The sequence below is a fragment of the Panicum virgatum genome, chromosome 7N, assembly GCF_016808335.1.
Source record: "Panicum virgatum strain AP13 chromosome 7N, P.virgatum_v5, whole genome shotgun sequence".
In the NCBI taxonomy this organism is placed as follows: domain Eukaryota; kingdom Viridiplantae; phylum Streptophyta; class Magnoliopsida; order Poales; family Poaceae; genus Panicum; species Panicum virgatum.
In genome coordinates, this window is record NC_053151.1 from 47,826,124 (window position 1) to 47,845,933 (window position 19,810).

At 47.2% G+C, this 19,810-nt stretch overlaps 3 protein-coding genes and 1 pseudogene across 13 annotated transcripts; all 4 read right to left on the bottom strand.

Annotated features, from left to right (window-relative positions):
• Nucleotides 1-226: 226 nt before the first annotated feature.
• LOC120681488 lies at nucleotides 227-7,453 on the bottom strand. 4 transcript variants are annotated; one of them, XM_039962988.1, is made up of 6 exons: nucleotides 7,360-7,453; nucleotides 4,644-4,714; nucleotides 3,791-3,861; nucleotides 1,158-1,935; nucleotides 894-1,058; nucleotides 227-800 (listed from the first exon to the last, which is right to left on the bottom strand). In XM_039962988.1, exons 1-6 carry the CDS (start codon nucleotides 7,436-7,438, stop codon nucleotides 405-407), a joined length of 1,560 nt encoding a protein of 519 aa, XP_039818922.1. In that variant the 5' UTR covers nucleotides 7,439-7,453; the 3' UTR covers nucleotides 227-404. The 4 variants fall into 4 exon arrangements, 3 of the variants coding, with proteins under 3 accessions (XP_039818922.1, XP_039818923.1, XP_039818924.1); XM_039962989.1 differs by lacking the exon at nucleotides 7,360-7,453 and adding an exon at nucleotides 5,356-7,019 and having other exon boundaries at nucleotides 297-800; XM_039962990.1 differs by lacking the exon at nucleotides 7,360-7,453 and having other exon boundaries at nucleotides 297-800; nucleotides 4,644-5,348.
• Nucleotides 7,454-9,475: 2,022 nt separating this feature from the next.
• On the bottom strand, nucleotides 9,476-10,368 carry LOC120683319 (annotated as a pseudogene).
• Nucleotides 10,369-11,618: 1,250 nt separating this feature from the next.
• On the bottom strand, nucleotides 11,619-12,376 carry LOC120683320. Its single transcript, XM_039965391.1, has one exon. It carries the CDS (start codon nucleotides 12,097-12,099, stop codon nucleotides 11,839-11,841), a length of 261 nt encoding a protein of 86 aa, XP_039821325.1. The 5' UTR covers nucleotides 12,100-12,376; the 3' UTR covers nucleotides 11,619-11,838.
• Nucleotides 12,377-14,310: 1,934 nt separating this feature from the next.
• Nucleotides 14,311-18,683, bottom strand: LOC120681638. Of its 8 annotated transcripts, none has more exons than XR_005677971.1 (5): nucleotides 17,961-18,675; nucleotides 16,619-16,772; nucleotides 15,919-16,008; nucleotides 14,824-15,756; nucleotides 14,311-14,740 (listed from the first exon to the last, which is right to left on the bottom strand). XR_005677971.1 is itself a non-coding variant. In XM_039963226.1 (4 exons), exons 1-3 carry the CDS (start codon nucleotides 18,117-18,119, stop codon nucleotides 15,656-15,658), a joined length of 414 nt encoding a protein of 137 aa, XP_039819160.1. In that variant the 5' UTR covers nucleotides 18,120-18,683; the 3' UTR covers nucleotides 14,312-15,258; nucleotides 15,630-15,655. The 8 variants fall into 8 exon arrangements, 2 of the variants coding, with proteins under 2 accessions (XP_039819160.1, XP_039819159.1); XR_005677976.1 differs by having other exon boundaries at nucleotides 14,312-15,258; nucleotides 15,630-15,756; nucleotides 17,961-18,674; XR_005677973.1 differs by having other exon boundaries at nucleotides 14,312-15,395; nucleotides 15,630-15,756; nucleotides 17,961-18,674.
• Between the last annotated feature and the right edge of the window lie 1,127 nt (nucleotides 18,684-19,810).

Consider the following 19,810-nt stretch of genomic DNA (forward strand, 5'->3'; position numbering starts at 1 on the left):
CAGATCCAGACAAGGACACAAGGAGCTCGGCATAGTATCGAATATCGTCTGCTCTATTAAATACAAATCTGATGGAAACAGTTTTATATAGCGCATAATTTACATATCAGTTGATTAATAGTTTGTCAAAGCATGATTTCGATTCGAATGGGCCACAACTTTCTTACTTCGGAACTGGTCAAGTTCCAATCAAACTTCTTTGCAGCAACAGAGACACCAACAAAGCGAACATGGACAAAATGTGACTATTTAAGAAGCAAAGTACATATGTGTAATATAACAGGACACCTGAACGATGAACAACCTGGTGACAACGTAACTGCAACATCGTAAAGTTATTGATATTTGATGACATAAGCACGAAACAATTGTGACACAACATATGCAACATTGCTTAGCTTAAATTACAATAGCTCGACATCTATAGCATGGCATCTGCTACAAGGCTCCCCAACATTTAACTTAACTGCGGAGGGGATTCTTCCCACGATGTATTTTTTGATGATGCTAAGTGCTTTATGTGCTTCCAATACCTTACTTCTGGGCATGCATTTACCAGATTCGCTAGCAGAACATCTAACAGTATTCTCCTCACCATATATGCATATGCAGTCCAGCGTAAGAATTTCAAGTGATGTTGCATTCTCGATGATATGGCATGTTAGCTCAAACAAGCTTTTTGCTGAGCGGAAGCCATTCACCTGCACCTTCTGGAGCTTGTCATGCCTCTGTCTAGGAATCTGCCTTATATGTGAGGCATCCCAAAAAACGGAATCAGGCTTCATGTCATCCTGATCCACCTACATAGGATAAGCATATTTGTCATTCAAGTTCTAGGTCTCCACAACAGAAATCAGATACACTTGCAGCACGAACATTGAAAAGTAACTTACGCGCATGGCGAAACTCTCTAAGGCAGGACAAGCATCCAAAAATGAAATTAAGGACAAATAATCATAGACAATAGCAACATCCTCATCGTCATCATCATCACCAATATAAATATCCAAGTCCTTCAGGTGGAGGAATTTGTTAGCTACCATCGGTGCATTAACCCTCTGCGCAAAGATATCTCAAAATTAATTACATTCCAGAGCATGATTACAGTTTGTATGTCATAACACTAGTATCTAACAATGTGAAAATTCAGAGCATACCTCACAAGTTGAGTATACAGTAAGGGTTTCAAGGTGTGGCACAATGGAAGGAAGCTTGGTAATGGCATAATTCACAGCATTGGGCTCATATGAATACTCCACCTTCAGATTCTTTACTCGTGATGATTCTCCAAGTATGAGCTGTACTGGTTCACCCATGAAGTCAACGGTGGAGAGGTTTGGAGCTGTGCTCTCCATCACCTGCAGCATGCTGCATTCAAATACTCTCAGACAGCTGAACTGTTCAAGACAGAATGGTATCTTCAGGCAGATTAGCTCGTTGCAATACTTTAGTTCCAACTCATCCAAAGCAAAAGAATTAGAAACAAGACACCCTAACTCATCCCCAGTGATACACACTTGAGATAGATGCAGCTTTGTCAGGCTTCTCAAGCAATCAAATCCAAATGGCGGCCGCACAGTACAACAGGAGAGGCGAAGATAACGAATAGAGTTTCCACGCCCATCAAGTAAAATGGAGCACGGGAACTCGTACTTCGCTCTATGTTTTGCAGATAGCATAAGGGCAACTTCTTCAATACCAGGTGTGATGGCGTTTTCGAGCCACCTATTGAGATGGCAAGTATTGATCTTGTAATAATCACGTATTAAAAGTTTGAGTATTTTCACACCGGCACCTGAGTGATTTCTTAGAATCTGGTCAACTCTTCTAGTGAAAGCCTTTGCTATATCACTCTTTTGGCCTTCCTTTTGTTTCAAACCTAGCGTTTCCTCATTAAAAATGAGCATGGGGTGGCATCTCCAAGAACGTAGAAATTGTTAAGGGTAGTATAGTCATATCCTAGTGTCTAGGGTTTGGGGGTCTCTTGTATATATAGCCCAAAGGGCCTCTATCAATAGATACACAGTCCACTCTCTCTTTCATTTGTAACATGGTAACAGAGCTCTAGGTTGAGATCCGGCCACCACCCTTCTCGTCGCCGCTGCGCTGCCCCTGGGAGCTTCATCTTGCTCCTGGGGGCGGCATCCTCCATCCATAAACCCATTTCCCAGTTTGTCACAGCAGCAGCAGAGAGCAGCGTCCCCATTTTTTCCCCCTCCCCGTCGGGCGCCGTCGTCTGCCCGTCCTTCTCCGCGCCGCCTTCTTCAGCAGCAGCAGTCGCCCGTCGCGGCCTCCTCGTCCCCGTCTGCGCGCCGCCAGTCGCGGCCGCGCCCTACCTTCTCCGCCATGGCAGCCGCCGCCGGCTCCTCGGGCCAGATCTGGCCCTCCCCGAGCCGGATCCGCCCCGTCCGCGCTGCGCCCGTCGTCCTCCATCGTCGCCGTCTTCCATCGCCGCCGTCTGGCCCTCCCCGAGCCGGATCCGCCCTGTGGGGGCTGGATCTCGGCCATGGCGGCCCGTCGTCGTCCCGCCGTCGCCCGTCCGCCGCTTGTCGCTGCGGCCCTGCTGCCGCTCGCCGGATCCTCCATAGGCCGCCGTCGCGGCCTTCCTTCACCGGCGATGCGGCTTGCCTCCCCGCGCGCCTCGTGCCTCCGCGCCGGTGCGATTCCGTCGGGCGTGGATCTCGTCGGCGTGCTGCCGCCCTTGCTGCTCTGCTGGCTGCAGAGCTCCGCCTCGTCGTCCGTCGCCCCTCCGTCACCTCGTCGTGCCCCACCTCCTGCGCCTGTGCTCGATGCTGCTCCATTCCTTGCCGTAGATCTGCCTGCAAATCAGCTGCTGTGGACGTGCTGCTGCCAATTCTCCCTGCTGCTCAAGATTGGAGTAGCGCTGGTATATTACTCTGCTGTCTTGAGGCCATTGGTTTCCTCTGTCCACATGCACCTCAGTCCACCTGAAATTGTCATCTTTTGCGTGTGCTTACTGCTGTCTGCTGCCACTTCCATCCATAGTTTGCTTTTGCTTGCTGCTGCTATCTTTCATGCTGCTAGTGTATTGAGGCCTATTTCCTAAATTCCATTGCATCTGTGTCAAAGTCTAGGGTTCATCCAAGTCCAATTTCATGCTCAAAATTCATAGAAGCTGTGCCAGTCCACATAATCTTTGTCAATCGACCAATTATCCTTCATATTATGGTTGGCTAAGTCACGTCGATTTAGCTAATCTTATCGTTCTTGATGCGACCTTGCCTCTTGGTCTCTTTCGTAGCCGTCTTGCTACACGTCATGACCAAAGGCCATATTTGTCATCATCATGACATCGTCTCACTACCTGCCGTTTTGCAGCAGTGCACTGCTTGCCGTCTTGCAGTAGTGGCTTATGCATCATCCATTTGGTTCGATTTGACGTATCTCACACATTGTCAAGTTGAAAGTCTCCAAAGCAAGCTTCCCGTCGAAGAGTCGATGTACTGGTTTGTGAAGACTTGGTTGTTCACCACTTGTGGAGGAGATCGTTCTACAAGACATGTTCAAGAGCTGCACGCTTCGACGACATCTTTGTTGTTTTAGGACTTTGGATGTATTAGTCATGTATTAGTGTTTCTTTCAACTCATGTACTTAGTACCACTCTTCAAATGCAACGACATTGTATTCACGTTGCATTTGAGGGGGGGTGTTAAGGGTAGTATAGTCATATCCTAGTGTCTAGGGTTTGGGGGTCTCTTGTATATATAGCCCAAAGGGCCTCTATCAATAGATACACAGTCCACTCTCTCTTTCATTTGTAACAGAAATGTGCTAGATACACAGGCTGAACGGGCAGAATCACGCAATGACATTAAGGAATGGATAAGGGACCAGATGTCCTGCACAAGCATCAAAAGAATAGTTAAACACTGGAATGCAGAGGCAAATCATCTCTTAATTATTTATTAAATAAATTGAACCGACCATGCAGAGAAAAAGTAAATCCCAGGCATGTTTGCACAAAATCTAACGCATCACAGAGGTAGAGAAGTGCATTGGAAATTCAATTAGTGTTAGGTAAGTTCAACATGTGCAGAGAACTTTCTATTTTCTGTAATAGTAGTATTGGTGGTTTTCCTAAAAAAATATTCCGTAGTAATCAATATGATCAACTGGTATCACCAAGAAGTCAGATTCTTTTTCTGTAATCTTTTCATATTTGAGTTAAGCCTGGAGCAGTCTACATTCTAAAGGATATGTTTTTGTGCATTTGTGCCAACAAAGGAATAATGCTTTGAACAATAGCGCAATAAATAAGCCACCCTATCAAAAGACAGAAATAGCATTAACATACAAATTACTCATTTTAGGTAATACCATGTAACAAGAACTGTCAAAATGCTTTCAAACTTGCTTTCAAAAACTAGTGACACCTTGCTCTCTGTTAGATGGGTGATCAGGTTACAGAAAGGTGATATTTGGTTATATGTTTCCATCTTTTTCTAAAGGGGGAGCCCAACTTTGCTACAGCTGCGTGTTTTAAATAAACACTTCTGTAAATAGTACAAGATCTGATAAAAAATTCCTGTGTAGCTAGAATAGGTCCATCAATTAGAGGAGTTAGGCATAGTGACGTTTTACTTGTCATATAAGCTTTCCATCATCAGCGTTTATGCAGTACCTCAGGAAGATTTGGCTCTGAATATGTCGCCCTTTCACCAGGCTGAGAACAACCATCAGTAATCGATCCACCTGCAACACAGGAAATACTACAGATATTAAGGGATCACTAACTCGGGAATACAAAATGTGCACAGAGCATTCCAATTAGTTTCTATTATCTGCCTTTTGCAAAACAGAAAGTTGTCGAATAGAGAAAACATTTTGATTTGATAGAAAAGCTACAATTGACCATAAATATTTTCAGCAAACTACTGAGATTATCCATTCCGAAACAGCTTCATTCTCCCCCCTCCAAGGCTCATGTCGGGATCCATATCAGCTAAAGAAAGCAATTGGATGGTTTGCTTCTAAAATCAAATCATGTTCACTGCAGTGTTTGAGTAAGTACCAAACGAGCATACACACATTTGAACGGGAATGAGTACGGTTGAAGTCCTACCCCCACTCAAAACAGAAAAAAGGAGCTATCTTGGTGTTCTGGCTTCCACCAAAGTAAGATTTCGTAGTCAAACAAACACCGGATATGCAGCTTAGATGAATCAGATGGCAACAGTTTGCTCCTCTCAAAAAGGAGATCTTTCTCCTCAGAAACAATAGTGGAAAAGGATAGGAGCCGCAAACCGAGCCCAGGCTATAAACATAATGCAACAGAGATGAATAATGGAGAGGCCAAAGAGAGGGGAGAGGGGAAACGCTGAGAGGCGACTTACTGCGGGTTTGGATTCGCCGGCGCCGCCTCCGCTCCTCCCTGATCATGAGGCGATTTAGCGACAGCATCCCCATGACACCTGAACCGAGAGCACAATGGCGGCGGCGCGGCGAGCGGGCGGCCGATCTCTGTTCTCCCTACAACGAACAAGAGAGTTCGTGTCCTTCAGTACTTGTATCTCCTCTAATCTACCTGTCCCACCGGATGAGTCTCCTCTGCAGTACTGCAGGACCTGTGGCCCCCTGAACACCCACCGCTCTCTGTCGCTAGATCTCTCTCTATTCCGCGCTTCATGCTCGCTCTCGGTTTCGATTCGAACCCGAAACAGCTGGAGAGGGCGCGGCCGCGAGGGTAAGAAATCGAGTTGGCGGCTGCTGCGAGCGGGGAGGAGAAGGGCGGGGCTCTTTTTTTTTTTTTGCCCTTTGTGGAGAGAGCTAGTACCGAACTGTGGACTGTGGTCTGTGGAACTGCAAATCTGACGTGATCTGCAATGGGCCAAAAGCTGCCGGGTGGGCTGAATTTGGGTCTGTGGGCTTGTAGGCACGCATGACGACCTGTGGAACTGAAGCAAACTAACAGGACCAACATTTGCTCAAAAAACAAAACTAACAGGACCAACTTTTTTACTATGGAGCGCTAAACTAGACTGATCTTAATAGTTCAAACCAACTCGCACTATACAACAAACTGAATGCTGTGAAACTGTGTTAACGAAGAAAGAGGACATGGGTGTAAGTGTAGGAAGAAGAAGTGATTAACATGACTAAACCTCTGCTGATGGATGTAGGAAGAAGAAAAAGACTATTTACACGATTAACAGAAAACGGAAAAGCTAACCGACCCAAGAGGACGGCTGCAAAAAGGAATGAACCCGGCGACGCAATGGGTATGTATGTAGCCCGGCAGTGCGCGGTACGGTGGCAGCAAGCACCCATGGCGTCAGTAGGAGATGTCGACGAGCGCGATCATGGCGTTCGCGACGAGATCCTCGTGCGGCGTCGCCTGCCGCACGCCGCTGAGCGAGGCGTGCTGCTGGCTCCGCGGCGGCGCCGGCAGCAGCCGCGCCGCGCCGCTCGCGTAGGGCCGCACCTCGGCGTCGTAGAAGGACGCGGCCTCCCGGAGCGCGGCGCACGCCCGCGGCAGGTGGCGCGCGAGCGGCAGCGCGAGGTTGAACGGCCACAGCAAGAGCGCGAAGTGGAACGCATGCACGAACCCGCCGGCCACGGCCGGCACGGCGAGGAGCACCACGGGAACCGGCATCCTTTTCCCGAGCTCTATATATGATACGATCGACGACGGCGCGCCACCGCCGCTCTGCTAGCTGCCAGATGGCGCGTCTGCGTGCGCAAGTGGCGCGGGCCTCTCGATCTATCCCTGCGTGGTGGTGTTCGCCATGGCTATGTATGTGCCCGACGAGCTCTCGAGGCGTTGGTGGTTAGCGCAGACCTGGCAAGGTAGCCATGGACGACGGAGGGCGCGAGGATAGAGATACCTTGCTTGGTCGGGACAATGGCGAAGGGGTTTTATAATTGAAATCCGCCACCATTGACTGTTTGGAGTCGTTGGTTTGTTCAGCAGCGGCTTGTGATCGCGGGGTCCGTCCGTTAACCCTGATTGCCGACCCGGATTAGCTCGCTCGTTCCTTTGCTTACGTTTGTTTGTGTCGGCACAGATTCTAGCGAGGGGCCAATCCATTCAATTCATTCCCCAGAGCGTGGCACGTCGTCGTTTTCTCTGTGGGGAGCAGAGCAGGATTTTCCTTGACTCTCTTGGTTTGATTGATGAACAAGCCATCGAATTAATTGGGGGGAGGGGGAAACTCCTGGGTGGAGCTTGCGAGGCTCCAGGACTGTAATTTCAAGGATGATTGGGTTTGACCGAAATTGACATTCTCGTCTACGCCTATTGCATATAATGGAAAAACCCTTAAATGTTAAAATCCAGCTGCTATGGCTGCAAGGGTTATCCATTTCCTAGGCGAGGGTGGGGGAGAAGCGAGCCGAACCTCTAATCGATCCGGACACGTCCAAAAATATCGGCGGTAGACGACCTGCATGTACGTACTCCGTATTCCTCAATGCCATCCCGCGAGTCCACGGAGTGGTCCGTGGTCGAACTCTGTCATGGTATGCAAAAAAAGTAGAAAAGAAAAGAAGAGAAAAGGTCCTGAATTTGCCAGTTGTGATGAGCAGCGGAAGCAAAAGCCCGGAAACCTGAATCTGAAGTTCCAGCTTGAAATCTGGAGAAGTCCAAACCGGGTGATTGGCTTCACGCATCTATGGTTGCCAACTTGCCATCACTATCAACCGAGGCGGGCCCAGTGGTGACGGGTCCGGCTATTTCTGGAGGAGGCCCCAACCTCTGCAAGACAAAGAAACGAACGTTGGTGTTATTCCGATCCATTCCTGCAGCCGGGAACAGCACATCATCCTTTCGGACCCCGGATGAAACTGTGGGGCCCACTCATATGCCAGCACACCAACACGCCACAAGGTTTCGTTTTGTTCGCAGAAAGAAAAGGTCCTCGGATACACCAGGAGTGGATACAAATGATGATAGTGTATGGTTCAAGATAATTAACTAGGAGTACTACTCCGTATAATAATTTCACTCGGATCGTGTCCAGGTGTGACAGCTGGAATTTATAGGATTCATGGCAGGTGCATGACTGATAGCTCGTCAGGAGCACGACCGATCGGAGTGAGCGAGAGGCTGCTCGAGGGGATCCATGAGTTCGACTTCGCCATCATATGGGCAGGCGGCACATGGTCGTTTCGCCACAGTTTTCTTGGCCTCCGTCGATGGCTCGCCCTTTGCCGGCTCCAGGAGCCGCTTTTTGCAGGAGCCGCCGGCCTTTCGGAGATCCTTGACCGGGTTTCGGCTAGCGGCAGTACGATCCGCTGCTGAGTGTGCAAGGAGATCCATCTGGATTGGATCAGGTTGCAGCGTGCAAGTTTTTGGACTTTTTTTTCTCACTACAGGGCAGATAATTATGTGATAGAAATCCACGAAGAAGATCAGTACGACCGGGAGTGATGGGAACACGGGAATGATGGTTCTGATTACCGTTGCCTGCGATGATTAGAGGCAATGGCAGCGTCGATAATGGCATGGTATCACGTACAAGCAAGCGAGCAAGCATGCAGTAGGTGGCGCGGGTCAGGTATGCTTCCTGGGGGAAGCAAGGAACAAGGGGCACGGAACGCAACGGCTACAGTACGTGTCATTGCGGCGATGCAGCGTGGCGTGCGTGCTCGTCGGTGGGTGCCATTCCCACCACCGCTGCTCGCGCAGCGCCGGCGGTGCTGGCCCCAGACCGCGCCACGCGCGCAGGCGGCGGGCAGCCGCGCGGCGTGCGAGGCGAGCGCGCCGCTGAAGGCCGCGCAGGTGGCGCGCGAGCGGGCAAGCCGATGCCGAGCGGCCACAGAGACATGGACCATTCTGCATCAGGCCCCTCGCGGTCACGGCCGCGATCGCCAGGCAGGCAGATGAAGCCGCCCCCGATCACGCCGGAGCACGCGCACCGGCCACCGCCTGATGGCAACCTGCGCCGGCGGCGAGCAGATCTTGCCCGCTCGCACACTCTTCCAGAGAGAATGCGTGCCTCTCGTGGTGGGGTTCCTCAACCATGAGAGACGGCGACGTCGCCGCCTTCTGCTCTTATATTTGCCGGGTGGCGCAGCGCGGGGGACGGAGGGTGGTTGCGGCCTTCCCCGGTTGCGACTTGCGAGCGGGAAAGCACCGGCCGGTTGATGCCTCAATGGTGTGGGCCAAGACTGGTACTGACACGTCATTACCAAAACGGCGGACGTGGCCCGTCCCGTGTGGACTGGCAAGCCGTTCCGATGTGGCATGTTGCTCCCATCTGGGACCCAGGTGGGCCAGCCTTTTCGGTCTTTGAAATTTCAAATGACGAGGCAGTTGCGCGCTGTTGCCTACCAGTCCAAAGTTTGAAGATTTCGTCTGTGAAAAAAAACATTGAAGATTTCAATTCAAACATGATTTCGGGGGTATTGTTAGAAATGGACTTCGTAGTGATGCCAATCTAAAAGTTTTTTCAGCTTAAAGTTGGACAGCTCAAGATTTCACCTTGAGATTTCGAAAGTACATGAAGAAACTCATGAAAGAAAGGTCCTGTCGTTTCATTATAGGAAAACGCAGTTTAGACATTTTTACAGGATTGTAAGAAAGGACAGAAAACGAAAAGGAAGAAGCAACTTCATTATCTAGTTCAATTTTGTAAATTGAAACTTCCACATGGGCTAACAAGGGGGATACAAAAATCTAACATTCAACCGGGGGATCTCTAGTTCATGCAACCTGCCCTGTGTTGCTTTTGCCCGTTGCTGTCAGATGCCCCTGGCCCTCGATCGTCTCGGCGACGAGCCGATCGATCGACATGAAAATGTTTTGGTGCGCTAATCACCGATCCAAGATGACCGCCGTGCAAACCCGAGGAATCGAAGAGATCGTCGAGGATGGATGGATCACCCTGCAACAACACCGGAGTAGTAGATGTCGTCGAAGGCCATCAATCCATCATGCTGGCGTGCGCGATGGCGTCCTCGCGCGTCCTCATCACCACGCCGCGGGCCGAGGAGGAGTCGCCGCCGCCGCCGCCGTCCCGGTGGCTCCGCGCCTGCAGCGGCTGCACGCCGCTGGCGTAGGCGTGCATCCCGGCGGCGTAGAAGGACGCGATCCCCCGGAGCGCGATGCAGGCCCGGGGCAGGTCGCGCGCCAGCGGCAGCGCGGCGTTGAACGGCCACAGCAGGAACGCGAGGTGGAACGCCTGCAGGAACCCGCCGGCCACGGCCGGCACGGTGAGAAGCAGCACGGGAACCGCCATGGATGTGAAGATCTCTCTGAGCTGATCTGTGATCTGTACAGCAGCAGCACTACTTCATACGCCTGCATCTAGGTTTGGTTGCGCCCTGCGATCGATGAGCCGCTGACCATCTGCACGATGCTGAGCACGAGGCGTTGACTGGCTACCAAATACAAAAAAAAAAAAAAAACTCGACCGGGTGGGGAAAGACCGCCCCACCGGTATTAAGCTAAGAAGAAGCCTCGGCTTCCCCGACCGAGAAAATCCTCGAACCCCAGCCCCGCCCTGACACTGGGAACCGTAACCCCTGGGAATTGCCTGGGCCATACACGGTCCTCAGGCCGACCTAGGCCGGCTCTTAACCAGTGCTTTGACACACGGGACCGGCGAGAGGATTTTTTTTAACCACAACCTGAAATTCGCTCCCACGGGGATTCGAACTCAGGACCTGTGGAGTGCCGCTCAAGTGTCTTAACCGCTAGGCTAAGACCGTCCACAGTGGAAGGAGCAAATGCAGGAGCAAATATACTGTTTGGCACTGTAGATGTACTGTTTGGCACTGTAAACAGAGAGGGCGTGGGAAACGAGGAGGGAGCAAATTTGCTCTTGCTCCCTCCGCTGTGGTCGGCCTAAGCACCCTTTGGCTACCAAATACCTGATCGAACAGCCATGGAAGAAGGAGAAAAGAGAGGTGCAAATGGCTAACTTTACGCATCTCCAATTCTTTTTAGTTTAAATATTTATACTATTTTATAAAAATCGAGAAGCAGCCTAGCTCTTCTATTCACTACTCAGACATGATATATACTCAACTTGATCCATTTTTAATCTGCGGAGGGGTCCAAGTCTTCACCAAACAATGGATAATTAAGGAAGCAGCTGAGATGCGTGATTAAATTATAATAAAGTTGCTGTGTAGATCTAAGCAACACTACACTCCAAGTAAGGTTTCTGTCAAATTAATTTTTATCGAAATAATGTGCTAGTTTCCATAGAGTATATATTGTAGGACTGTCAGTCAGTATTCAGTAAGCAAGTGCAGAATCAGTCCACTTGGCAAACCTACTAGCAATACTGAATAATGTGCAAGTGCAGAATCAGTACTTGTCAGTCAGTATTCAGTAAGCAAGTGCAGAATCAATAATGTGCTAGTTTAAATTAGTTTCCATAGAGTTTAAATTCAGTAGGCAATTGGGTTAGCTAGCCCCAGCCCACAAACAAAACCAGCTGCCGGAACATGGATGAATTTTCCGACATTCCGGAGAGCACCAACTTCGTTGTCCGTGTGGCTATCAGTCCCACCCAGTACATCATACGGGCTCCTGTCCCTACGTCTCTCTGTACGAGTTGGCCTTCCTTGGTCGGAGGAGCCGCTCTTCGCCTGCTCATGGAGGTCGGCATCATCATTACCTCCGATGAGAAAAATTCGCCCACACAAATTTCAGAAAAAAAAAACTCTTGTACGAGTATTTACCAACCAGAGTTACAGCAATAAACCCCCAACTCATTCAATGCCAGCCAAATTTGAACTGCACCACCACCAACAACAACAAACGAAACGAGCGGATGGATGGACAAGCTAGGGGGGAGAGACTACCTAATTTAAACTGAACTACTAGCAAAGGGCAATTGGCAATTGCCACGCCGACGTACGGCAGCTCAGTCGGAGATGCTGAGCATGGCGTGGAGGACGTAGTCGTCGACGACTCCCCCCCTCCCGCTGTGGCGGCCGCTCCGGACGGCGGCGCGCTCCAGGGCCTGGTGCAGCCACGCGGCGTGCGAGGCGAGGAGGCCGTACAGGGCGGCGCAGGCCTCGGGCAGGTGGCGCGCCAGCGGCAGCCGGAGGCCGTGCGGCGCCGAGAAGTTGAACACCTGCATCAGCCCCCTCGCCGCAACGAACGCCAGCAGGTGGAGCCCCATCGAAGCTTCACCTCAAGCCAACAGCAATCCCGCCGGCGGCGAGCACACCTGTGATCTCTTCTTGGCAACAACTAACGGCGGCGAGGGAGAACGTTGCCTCGGCCTCCTTGCAATTCTTCTCTGAAGAAGGGCAGACCGGCGGCCTACTGAGGTCGTCTCGTCTGGAGAATGCGGTGTCCCATCGCGGGTTAAGTAAGCTAAGGACGGCGAGGCGTCGCTGCCACACTGGTGTGGTTTGCCGGGGACCCAGGGGGGTGCGCCCTTCCCCGGTTGCGAGCGGCAACGAGAGCCAACGGCTTGACTAGTAGCTCAAGGGGACGGGATCTTCGTAGGATTTTGGATAAATGGCACCTAACTGTTCTGACGTGTCATTTGCCGTGTGGCGTGTGCTCTAGGGGGAGCTGTGTACGAGTGATGTGCATGTGTGCAACAGTGCCAGGGAGAAGGTGAAATTTAAGAGGAACATGTATAGCCCTGTTTGTACATTGTATTTAAATATGTAGGTGAGAAAAAGTCAGTTTCAAAACATTGATACTTAACAAAATATACAATAATAATTAATTGATTTGCACCTACCTGACTTTTTGCACCTATTGTAACCTTGTTGTAACATCTCCAATAGTTTTAAAATAAAGGCTCCAGTGTTACAATAGTTTTTAACTAACAACTAACAAGACTTATTGGCAGAAAAATAGCGTACACCTTTTGCGCCTACCTGATATTTATTGCTTCAGATCACATGACATCTACAGAGCTCTTGTACTAAGATTCTGTTTGGGTCAAGGATGCTTATTATAAGCCTCTCCAAATAAACCCCAAATAAGTTTTTGGCTTCCAAACCTCAGGATTTATTGAAGTGGCTTATCTATTATCTTATTATTTGACGAACAAATGAAGCATCCACGTTCGGTTTCAAGGCTTAGGAATTCCCACGTTAATCGGAGAAAAAAAATTAAAATTACACACCACTGCCATTACGAAAAATAGCCTAAAATATTCTTGTGTCTAATTAAAAATCACTCACCAGTGTCATTATGAAAAATTAAATATGAAATACCATTTAGCTATGTATTAGTTACAAACATATATTATTAATAAAAACTAAGGCTAACAACAATCAATCAAAATAAAACGAAAATAAGAATAATTATATGCATAATATTATTAAAGCTCAATAAATCAAATTGTTATTATAGGTAGATTATATTTGAATTGTTTTAACCAACAATAAGACATAATTTACAATAATGAACAGGGTGATGTATTGTAAAAAAATAGTATAATTTTTAAGTAAGGATATAACGACATGTGAATTTTTGAATTTTCAGTACTAGCCGCGCAAATGCGCGGGCTATACGCCTAGTTTTAAGTAACCCATAAGTCAAAAAGCACCTCCAATGTATATTTATTATGCTTATTTGCTGGTGGTGTCCATATGATACTCACACCCACCTCTTTTTCTAATGTGCTTATTGTGCTTATTTGCTTATTGTCCAAATAGATCTGAGGTTTATTTTAAGCCCATCATAGCAGGACACTTATGCTTCTTACTTCTCTACTTCTGTATGCTTGATGTTGCATATAATGACCATTATAACATTCAGGTCATGTGGCCCTTAAGCTGTCGTAATTCCTATTTTTTAGAAAAATGAAACAAGCTCATTTTAGTTGTAACTGGTGTCTAGTCCTAATGTAAGAGCAAGCATTATGAGGTGACATAGAGTGGCTATATGTAGTGCCACATCATATTTGTGTAGAGTTGAAGGAGAGAGAAGTGGAGCGAGAAGAGAAGAGGACTGTAAGTTTATAGCCTGCTCTCAGCCAGCTGCAACACGAACTCTAACAATTTGATGAGGTAATGAGAAAATAAAAATAATTTTATGAGGGAATGAGAAAATAAAAATAAATCAAGTACTAATGGTGCAGTTTGGCTATACACAGTTTGGCTATACAACCAACTATTATGTCAGCAATCTATTAAATTGGTTTAAGATGACGTGGCATAATATGTATAGGTAACAGATTAGCCTTCCTCCAAGCAAAAGTTCGGGCCGTGGACTGTTAATTTATTTTTATTTTACTAGGTTCACGCCCGTGCGTTGCTACGGGCGACAAAAGATTTATAGTGCAATAAACAAAGTATTCAACAGGACATTAGTGTGAAAGTAAGAACGAACATATCTAATGAAAATAGTCAATTCAAGAAATTAATTAATGTTGTGATGAAACTCCAAAACCTTTTAATCTCATAAATAAACGGCATAGTACTTACAGTAGAATTTTAACAAGATGAAAACACAAGCATACGAGGACAAACACAAATAATCAAGGGCATTTCTGGTCTATTGGGAAAACAAATCTTAAACATTTGTGCACTGGAAATCAGTGTGTTGTCAATGTGCTCTACGACCCCTCTGTATAGAATAACTTGTCACTGGAAACTAACTGGATTGATACAAGGTCATGGGCTCATGGCAGCATCCTTATCCCATGCAGCACATCAGCTTTCCTCTGGTGAAGAGCCATGCATCATGAGGCTTGGTGCTCACTGAATTTATTTCAGATTTCAGAATGCATTCTATATGGTAATCATCTTTGTTGTTTCCCTTTGTATTCTGCTTACTACTTCACCTGTACTTTTCTGAGCATGCCAACTTTAACTGAATGATTTTTTTAATAAAATTAATTGAATGATTTGATAATGGAACATTGCAGCATATGTACCTCCCATGCAGCTCATCAGCTTCGTCTGAAGCACCATACGTGGAGTAAGCATATCAGGCTCCCTAATAAATGGTGCTGACTCAACTTTTGTTGAGTGTCAGAATGCATTCCATGCTAAGGGAAGCAACTATCGATGCTAATATATATTTAGTATGTGTACTTCCATTTGCTGGCTGATGAAGGAGGCGCGAGAGGTGTGGCTGAGCGACACATACTGGATTCTTCTCCTCTGCAGCAGCAAGACATGCAACGAGCACACCAGTGAGGGGGCCACAAGGAGGAAGTGCAGGCATGCTGCTTCCTCATCTTCAGGTTCTACACCAAACAATGCGACTGAATGTTCGTGCACACAACTACAAAGCCTTCTTGCACTATGCAAATTCAGCGAACAACTCTCAGCTGAAAGGAAGAGGTCGGATTGGTGTCGAGACGCATCTGCATTGTTGAGTGAAAGCCGTTAGTACTCTCAGCAACTGAATGGATACATGAATATGGCCACATCGGCTCTGTCTGAATCTCTATTGGGTGGAAGCAATTCTGATCTGTCTGAATTTCATCAGCCCTCCTAGTACCTGAATAGTTGAATGTGCAACTGAATTTTGTCAGGTTTCAGAACTGGGTAGATAGCATTGCATGCCCGCAACCGTGTCGTCATAATTTGAACAACAATATTGATATGTCATTTATCGTGCAAGTTCTCTAATTTGTAAGGATCTTGTATGTCTGTATCCTGACCGAGGAATAAATGATTTTTTTTTGGCAACTGCACATGAATGGCAGCACAGCCCCGTCAAGTTTCAGAGTACCTTTCAATGTCGAGCACAACATTGCATCACCTGATCTTCTCAGCGCTCAGGCATTTGCGCTCGCAAGACAACCTTTCCGCAGACGCTCTTCCCCACAACCTGCTGCCCATACTGTCCAAGGATAAATCTACAGAAAATAGAACACATGAAAACTCAACCGTCCACACAATTAAATGAACATTATCAACTCAAATTGTTTTGCTGCAGTGCTAGATACGATATTTTGTAAAATTTTACGTAGAAAAGAATAATGTAACCAATTACTCTATGAAAAGGATCAGAATAAAACCTTGGTTCACTTGAATTACTTCTTTGTGCTCAATATTTTCATAGTTTCTGAAGTCATATTTCTGACATCACAGCCAATTAATAGAGGGGCCTGAAGCATAACAATACAAGTCATATTTCCAAATTGGAAGAAATTATGAGGAAGTGGAGAATTGACAGCAACAAACTTATATAGCATTTATTATTAGCAAATGCACGAATGGTGCAGTGGTTGGACACCCAGTAGTGGGACTAACCACCCAGGATTCTAACCCCCGTCTTGCACAAAAAGAAGTCATTCATTGACTCACAGTCCATCAAATACACCCAGCTGCTGGCCCCAGGTAGGTGCTACCGACTGAGAAAAATTTCATGGGTGTCAAGCCGGCCTTTAGGACTTTTCTAGCCCTGGAGAGGCTCTTCTCCCTCTGATCTAGTTTTTTTAAAGACTTACACAACATTTATTATCTTTGTCATCATTTGTTAAATGATTAATATTACAAGCAGAAGAAAAAGTCCAGATATATTATCAATGCTGTGGTTTGATGACTAAAAACATGGGTCATAAGCAAGTTTACAATAAATGTACAAGGATTCAGGAAAGCAATCACACAGGACATCAGCCATCAATCAGATGTATATTAGGAAAATTGTGTGCAGGTTGCAAACAAGCTGGGAATGCCACGAAACAAACTCATGATTCATGAAAGAAGAAAACATACCTGGACCATTTTGACTTCTTGTATAGCCTCTCTTACTGATCTTACATTGCTGGTGCTTCACCGGAACCAGAAGGATATTCAGCGCCTTTGAAAGAGACATTTGTTCTGACTGAGAACTCTGGAGTTGGATGATTTCCTCTTTCTGTAGGCAGGCCTAATAATTGTTCAAAATAGAAGGTTAAACAATTGGGTAGTAAGGAAGAAGCAAATGCTGACGTCAAGCAGCCTAGCAATATACTCATTGTGTCCATTAAAGAAAATACAGTCATGATGTTTTTCTTAATGGAGCTCACCAATGCAATTCCATGAGCACTAAAAATCATACTCAAAACCTTTTTTTTTGCACCTGAAACACCCAAGTAAGCACGAGAGCAGGGTTCAAATGTTAAAGCATTATCTTTATGGTGGTTTGGCATAATTATTGTTCAAAGAAGTCATACTCAGAGAAAGAAATAATTTTCACAATAACCGTAGAGAAGTAGTTTTCAAAATTTAGAGCAGTATTTGTTTAATGACATGAGAGTAAAAGTAATACTACAATTCAGATATAGGGAGGAACTGAGAGTCAAAAATAATCTAGGGACTGAACCATATGCACGTGAAAACTAAATTTCCAGTGACTGAACAATGCGCATACAAGTAATTTGTTCAGGAAGCCTGTTCATCATTTGCAAACATAGAGACCTGAGAAATTCATATCTGATCTTCACAAATAATTCCAACAAAGCCAGCCTTGCAAGAATTTTACCAATGCGGATGACACATAGATGAAATATATTTTTTTACTGCTATGACTGCATCCGACCACATAATATGAAACCCCTCTTTTCATATAAGGATGCCATTGTCAGTGTGATATTTTGTTACTAAACAACAGAAGACACCATCAGGCAGGACCAACCTGTTGCCACAAATCACATATTGCAAAACCACACAAACAATTTCACTGACGGATATCACATTAATCTTGCTCCCTGACCAAAAGAATACATATGAACTCTGCAAGTTGGGCTTATCACATGCCTCTTGGAAAATTCATGCGAAGGTAGACAGAAGTTAACAAAGGTGACATTTCACAAGAGCATATTTAATCCAGTTAACTACGAATCACAAAGACAGCTGCATGACTACATGCATGAATAGCTGGTCTCTACTCTACATTCATGGTCTGATAGCATAAAACAAACTACAAGAAAGTGAACAATTAAGCGATTGAGAAGCTTTGTGCCATTGCATCAGGTGCAAAAAAATGTTCAGGATCCAATTTAGAGGACAGAACAGAGGCCCCAGGCAACCTATGTCAATACTGGAGATGCAAATTGAAAATGAATCAGGCGATTACCTCAAGCCCTGTGTTGGAGATGCAAGCAGCAATAGAAGCCGAAGCCCCCTGCACCGCAGCGATGGCGTGGGCGGCGGGGTCGGGTCGTGGGTAGGGGTCGTGATGCTGCGGCGGCGGCGTGGCGCGGGGGTGGTGCCTGGGGAGGTCGCCATTGGCCATGATGGTGGCGGCTCAGCAGATCCGCGACCGCATCAGCGCATCCGTGCGGGAGGGGCTGCGGTGGGAGGCGGTGGAGCGGTGCGGGAGTAGCGGCGATGCTGACGACGGGGATAGAGTGGATCGGCGAAGCCGGGGACGGAGAGGCCATCTGATGTAGGGCAGCGGCGACGCTGGGGACGGAGCGGCCGCGCGACGCAGGCAGGGTAGGTGGGAGAGAACTCCGGCGCTAAGGCAGAGGGGAGGGTACGGAGAGGGGCGGGATCTGGTGGGCGAGTTCCGGGGCGGCGGGCGATGCAGGGCAGGCCGGGGACGGGGCGGCGGCTCGAGCGGAGAGGCGTTGACGCGGGGGACGGAGCGGCATGAGGATTGATACCTGGAGGGCGGCGGCCGATGCAGGCAGGCCGGGAACGGAGCGGCCCGAGCGGAGCGGCGGCAACGCCGGTGAAGGAGACGCCGGGCAGGGAGCGGCGGAGCAGCGGGATGGAGCGGTAGCTGGGGCGCGGAGAGGGGGAGTGCAGATTGTGGGGAAAGGGCGGAAGGCGGCGGGCTGTAGCTAGCGAGAGGGAGAGGGCGTGCGGGGTGGGAGCAGGGTTTACAAAACCGACCTGTCTCGTCAAACCGCCGCCCTGCAATAGCAGTAAAGATGGATTCAGATGTTTATTCGAATGTCAGATTTTTTATTATTTTTTTTCGATTATGGACAAATAAAATATAAAATTTATTATGTAAATTCATAGCCTTGTATTTAACATTGATCTTGTAAAGATTCATAAAAAATAAACCTCAAATTTATCATATATATTCTTAAATAATAGATATAAAAATTCGAATACGGATCGGATACAAATACAAATTTTTCACCTTTTTAATTGTAGGGAGCAAATAATACATAAAAAATTTATACAAAATTTTATTCTTATGTGTAATAATATGTTTGATAATATAAAAAAAGATTAGCATAAAATTTTAAGCATACCTATTTTAAAATATCAAATTTGTTCTAAGAATTCGGATGTTTAGATCCATCCTTAGATAGCGGTTTACCGAACTGGTTTGATCAGAAACCGGTTGAATTCAAATTCAAAATCAAAATCACATGTGCAACTGGTTCTGACCGGTTTTACCGGCCGGTTTGACCGGTTTGGGAATTTTTTATTTTTTTAATTCAAATTTGAATTTTGAATTCGGCCCGATTTAACCGGTTTACCGGCCGGTATGACCGGTTTGGAAATTTTTATTTTTTTAATTCAAATTTGAATTTTAAAACCGGACCGGTTCCCACCGGTTTGGTTAATCCTGGGTGGGAGGCGGGTCGGGGGAGGGTCTGCGAGGGCTCAGATCACATGGGGTGTATCTTCTACCGTTGGAGGCTGAACGATGGCACGCCCAAGCCGTACGACGGAAACGAGCGCCGCTTAGGGGATTTTTAGTAGTAGAGAAGAGAAGAGATAGAGAAGTGATTTTTTTTGTGCGGGGAGTCCGGTGGGGCAAGGGGCTACTCCTATTATTCTTTGTGGTGGTCTGCCGGCAGCTCGCTGCCGTACGGCTCACCCGATTCATCCACTTGCGCCGCTGCAGGACGTTCCATTTTTGCAGTGGATGGATGGGAACGAGAACGAACCCTTTTCAGCAATGGAGGTAGCAGATCAGACAATGCCACGGTGGCAAGATCACGGAGGCAGCACCGTTGA